Source organism: Cebus imitator, unplaced genomic scaffold, assembly GCF_001604975.1.
Source record: "Cebus imitator isolate Cc_AM_T3 unplaced genomic scaffold, Cebus_imitator-1.0 Scaffold15, whole genome shotgun sequence".
Taxonomy (NCBI): Eukaryota; Metazoa; Chordata; class Mammalia; order Primates; family Cebidae; genus Cebus; species Cebus imitator.
Window position 1 is genome coordinate 6939228 of NW_016107330.1, and position 6028 is coordinate 6945255.

Sequence of the window (6028 nt, forward strand, 5' to 3'; positions counted from 1 at the left end):
CTCCTATGCCCAGGCCATGGCTGAGACTAGTAACTTTCTGTATCAAGCAAAGAAATGCTCTAGTTCGTTATACGTTAATCTCAGAAATGAAGTGAAAGTAAAAACCCAGGGCCTATTTGAGTGACACATGAACAAGACAAGCGCAAAGGATGGAGCTGTTCCTGAGGTCAGCCACGCGTCAAGAAGTCAAGTACATGATTCTGAACTCCATCACCTGCCAACAGCCAGGAAGAGGAATGTTTGTCACAACAAGGAAAAAAAATTTCTAAAAAGAACTGTTATTGGAATTCCCTTCCAGAATCAATTTCCACATTCTACAAATATGGGATGAGGATGCTCAATGTGCTTTGGAAGTAAAAAGAAGCCCATTGCGAAAAAACAGTCTTTTGATGCTTTAAAGATTTCTCACAATATTGGCATCTTAGAATTCCCTCCTAGTGACACCAGGGAAAGGGTTCCACAAGTATTTCTAAGAAGGTTCTGATTTCTGGGCCGGGTGTGGTGGCTCACACCTATAATCCCAGCACTTTGGGAGGCCAAGGCTGGCAGATCACCTGAGGTTAGGAGTTTGAGACCAGCTTGACCAACGTGGAGAAACCCTGTCTCTACTAAAAATAGAAAATTAGCTGGGCATGGTGGTGCATGCCTGTAATCCCAGCTACTCAGGAGGCTGATGCAGGAGAATCACTTGCACCCAGGAGGTGGAGGTTGCAGTAAGCCGAGATCGCGCCACTGCACTCCAGCCTGGGAGATAAGAACAAAACTCCATCTTAAAAATAAAAAAGCTTCTGATTTCTGTAGGCACCTGAGCTTTGAAAAATAAACAGAAAGTGAGAAGGTTTTAAAAAAAAAAAAAAAAAAAAAAGTCCACATATGCAAAAAAAAAAAGATAAAGGGAAAAAGCAGCCTGTAAATGAATGGAAAAGGCAGTTTCCAAGTACCATGTGCTAAGAGAAGAAAAAGAAGAATAAATATGTTTTTTGGCAACTTGCAACCAAATACAATTGATTGTCAGAAATTTCCACTATCAAACACAAAATGTTTTCTGAGACACGTTAAGAAGCACTCCAAAGACCAATGGACACTAGGCATTCAGAGGTCGGCTGCATCAACATTATTTCACGATGACCTGGCACACAAATGTGGAATAAAATCCCTTGTTGGGTAACTTTCCTCGGCCATAAAGGGCAGAAAGGGGTCAGGCATTGGCATTTCTGCAGAGTTGTCACAGGTCCTCTGTGGTTTTAAGAGAAGGGGAAGAACAGTTACTTTTACCCTGCCAGCACCTGAAGCATGAGTCCAAAAACCTCCACCTTTGCAACTTACATATGCCCTTTCATTTTTTAACTCCAAGAAGGCAACATAAAGATTTACAGGGGAGCTCTTCAGCTTCTTTTGGAAAGTTACTGTTAGTTAGTCTGTTCCCTAACTTCTTGGTCTAGTTACCAGCAAAGTAGAAAAAGGCAGCACAGCCCCTGCTAAAACACAGCAACAATTTTATCTGAACCAGGATGGAGATCTCTCCCTTTTTGTAAACAGAGTTGGCTATATAATATATATATATATATTTATATTTATATATAATTTTTTTTCTTAATGGAGATTTGATCCCAGCCTGGAGTGACTTCGGTTGGGAATGAAACAGTTTTGGCTTCTGGGAGTAATTTTGTTTTCCCATTCTTAGTCCAAATGCTTACACATTGGAAAATTCCAAATTAAAAGCCACAGAAAAGGAAAGGGGTTTAGAACACATTATCTCTTTGCTCGTACAAAGTACAAAGCGTTTGTTTTTGGATAGTACTTCACATTCTGTTTCTTGTCCATGAGTCCTCCAAATATGATGAGTTCACCCCTGCCTTGTACCACGGTATGCAGGCTGGTTTCAGGAGGTCCGACCACAGAACTGCTATTAAATACTTTCCATTTGACCCGCCCCTTCTCCTTGGTGTCTTTAATGTCCAGCACGTACATTTGCATGGGCTTGCAGTTCATACTCTGGTATAGGGGTTTGCCAACATTTAGGGACTGTGGAGGGTGGTGGCCCAGGCGGCGGGCAATGGGAGGTAAGGAATGTCCATCTCCTTGGGCTGGCCCTGGACGAGGGATGGGCACTGTTTCTCCACTGCTCAAGCTCTGGCTCCCAGGAGAGCCTGGAGAAGACCCACGAGGAGGACTTAGTGCTGCAGAGGCCGAGGGGCCTTTGGAGGACATCGCTTTGATGGCTTCCAGACTCCGACGCAGGGCACCTGGGGAGACAGCCCCTGCAAGGGCACTGGCCACGTGAGGTGGGGTATGCACACCATTTGTCTGTTCAGGAGGGTGTCTCATACTTCCCCCAACTGTCCTGTTGTCCATGCTATCCATGGGATTGCTACTGGAAGCAGGTTTCAGATCCCAATTCAGATCTATGGATCCTAATCTCAGATCTTTCTGATCTGGTAGTGATCCTCGTCGGGGGGCCAAAGAAAGTCCCATTTTTAGGTCACATCCTTCAGCAGCAGATGGAGTACTTGGGGATACTGCCTGTACAGGACTGTCCAAAGAAGAGCCACCCACAGCTGCTGTTCCTGGAGACAAACTCCCACCATTGAGGATAGGAGAGCCATCTCCTCTGGCTGGGGAAAGGCTCCCTTCCCGGGAACCCGAAGGAGTCTGCCTTTGAGCCCTGGGTCTCAGTGTTCCCCATCGGCCATTAACACAAGGAGCTTCATCCATGCTTCTTACTGGAGACTGAGAGCGGTACTCGCGGGTTTCGGGAACTAGAGCTGGAGGAGTGGCACTGATAGGTGATGGGCGAGAGTTCAAACTGGGGCTGAGTGGGGCTCTCCCACTAGGAGCCTGGCTGAAGACCACCACACACTGTCCCACCTGGAAGACAAAGGACCAGTGCTCACAGACTCTTCTATGATTCTGATTGTTCATTCAACTGTTAAACATTTTATCATGAGCATCTGCAATGTGCCTGGCATTTTGTAGGTACCTGAGATATGAAGATGAAAAGGATGTAGTCTGCTGTCTAGGCTAGAAGTCGGACATGAGAACAATTCTTGCTTTGTGTGACATATGCTGTTATTAGAGTTATGTTTATAGAATGGGTGGGGTGAAGGGAACGATCAGTTTTTGTTAGAAGGAGAAGGACTCCAGGGAAAGTTTCACAGACAAACAGATGCTTATAGTTGGGACTTACCAAATGAGTGGGGCCCCCATAAGTTTTCCCATTTAGTGAAAAATGCCAAAGGAGCTATGGCTAATGTTCACCTCTTTTGTGATACCAAGGTGTTTTCTATTTTTGTACAAATTTCTTTGAAACCTGACAAAGTAATTTGGTTTTCCAATTGAGGACCTGTCCTCCTCCTGGCCTGTCAGCTCCCTGCTTACCCGGCAAGCTGGATGACACCACAGTTCTGGGGCCCCATGCTCTTCATTTTCTACCTTGAGTGGCTGCCAGGCCCAAGGACCTGAATGCATGTGCAACAACCAAGCATCCTTGAACAACTGTAAGAGAAAAACCAGTAAGAGGAGTCAGGTGTGATATGTGTTCCAAAACACACACACACAGTTGCAGTCTCAAATCTGTCCTGTCTGGTCTTGAAAGGATACGGGCTCTTGAGAAGGACTAGCAAAATCCTCAGTTAATTATTCAGTTGTGCATGCATCCATGTATGTTTTCATTCATCACATATTACCACTGGCTTAGCACATGGCATTGTGCTTGTGACCCATGAATCAACTGTAAGTGGTTTTGACTCTTGCCCATAATGTTATGTGTGCATACTGGGGATTGAAGGAGGGATAAAGAAGACATATCCCCCCATATCTTTCTGAATCTGCATTCTTAGATTCTGTGTGAGCTCTGGCAGTTATCAACCTGCTTTTTTGTCCCACTGCCCTCTCCCCTTTGGAAAAATGATAGCAATAAACCATATAGCTTAAAGAGGAAATAGGAATAGGAAGAATACAGATATGAATATTAAAGAGACAACTATCTCTGATGAAAAGGATTCCCCAACCCTAAAAAAAAAAAAACAAACAAAAAAACAAAACAAAACAAAAACAGAAACAAAGGTCAGAAAATACAAAGCCTATACCCAAAAAGCATTCCCAAAATTAAAATGCCATGGAAATAGTCCTGTATACTCCTACAAAATAAGACAGGGGAAACAGGTTTTGAATACTTAGCAGCATGCACATGGGAATGCCACAGAAGCAATACTCACAGCATTGGGACCGCCACACCCTCCGAGGATTAAGATAGTTGCATCATCTATGACAATCTGGGGAAGGGAAGACATTGAAAATAAACCTACAAAGACACAGGTTTCTGACTTTCTATGCTTCACCGGTATATGAAAATAGCCTACCTAGCTCCCAAATGGGAATGTTCTAGTTACCATAACCTCCCTGTTCTCCTAAAAACATGCCAATTCTGATCCCTGTGAACAAACTGCTGATAGATCACCTGAAAGGATACATTCTTTGTTGATCAAATATTAACATGGATGTCAACCATGTAAAATGCAGGATTCTCCTGCGAAGTGACACAGCAAAGTAAATGCTTTGGGAAGGGGCATAATATAAAACCGCTATAAATAATATGACCCATCAGTAGTTGAAAAATAAATACCATTAAAAAAGAATGACACATTTTCTTTGGCTTAGTGCATATTGGCATCTTACCTGACTCCCTCCTCCCTCTCCCGTCCTAACTGAAAGATGCTACAGTGTTTGCTGAATAGTTATTTTAATTCCTGAGCACCTGAGATTGGCCACCTCGAGGATGAGGACTGGGGCCGGAGATGTTCGGCTTGGACCACGCCCACTGCTCAAGGTCAAGGACCCAGACATCATTGCTCCTGTGAATCAAGGACAGAAGGATAAAGGGAGTTAGGAGCTCCCAGGGACCACAGTGGTGGCTGGGGAGTTCCTCATGCCTGTGCCCATCTGGCAAACTTGCACCATTTTTACTTTCACAGACTGTGTGGGCTGGAGGAGGTTTTAGAGATGGCCTATTCAGAGCTCAGGGCCTTCAGAACCAGAAAGACCATGTTGCTGAATCCCAGCTCTGTTCCCTGAACAAGTCACTTAATTTTCTCTAACTCTGGCCTTATCTATAAAATGAAAATACTGTTACTACTCTGGAGAGCTGATATAAATGAAGGGACCTTTATAAAGATGCCCAGCAAAGTGTTATGGTCCTAGTTAGCACTTACACTGTATTTTTCTTCCCCTACTTTCCCTAGCAGTCATCCTGAGACATTCCCTCTGCTCTTTCCACAAGGCCTCATCTGAGCCATGTCTGCATCCACAAACTAGTACCTGATGAGATGATGATTTTGTAACCATCTATTAACTAAAGTAAAAGCAGATGAATAAAAAAATGGTTAATTGGTGACAGCAGGAAATAGATACTCGTCAAGCTATAGTCTTTGGAAAGCAAAAACCTCAAGGAAGAGAAAAAATGATTCAAAAGCCAGCTTAATCATTGTCCAGGAGTTAAAAGCTTTATCGATTCTGGCTACAAAAAGTAATTTTACAGTGGCTAATGAAAGCTGCAGTTTTATCAAGGACAAACTGGCATCTCTAACCCTCAAGGGACAAACAAGACAAGGACAGACTCCTGGATGGCAGCATCTCTTTTATGGTCATTTAAGGTCATTGATTCACACATAGGAATACAGGAATAATAGTTCTAACATCTGAAATCCTAAACTCTGTCATTGGGAGAGTAGCTCCTATCATCTCTCTCCAGAACTGTTTTAAAGTATGAAGATGAAAATACCCTAAGGGAGGACAGGAGTGGGACAGTCTTGCTGCTGACAGCTCATCAACTTCTACTTCAGAGCACAGTGAGAATGACCACGACTGCTTTTACCACTGAATCAGACAGTGATACAGATGGAATGCTCTGGCTCTTGGCTACGGCTTGAGCTGAACAGTTATGGCCAGAAGTGGAGAGGACAGGAGGTAGGGAGAATGACCTCACAGAAGTGTCACACCTGACACAGTTTTCTTGCTCCTACCCAATCCA

General features: G+C 43.8%; 1 protein-coding gene across 1 annotated transcript in view; it reads right to left on the bottom strand.

Moving 5' to 3' along the window:
• Window positions 1-972: 972 nt before the first annotated feature.
• FBXO42 (F-box protein 42) overlaps window positions 973-6028 on the bottom strand; it is a 92858-nt gene continuing 87802 nt past the window's right edge. Inside the window, exons 7-10 of the mRNA XM_017505270.2 lie at window positions 4757-4853; window positions 4218-4274; window positions 3379-3495; window positions 973-2868 (exon numbers count right to left, since the gene is read on the bottom strand). Of these exons, the coding sequence (XP_017360759.1) occupies window positions 1753-2868; window positions 3379-3495; window positions 4218-4274; window positions 4757-4853 (1387 nt within the window). The 3' untranslated portion in view covers window positions 973-1752. The remainder of the gene's footprint in view (window positions 2869-3378; window positions 3496-4217; window positions 4275-4756; window positions 4854-6028) is intronic.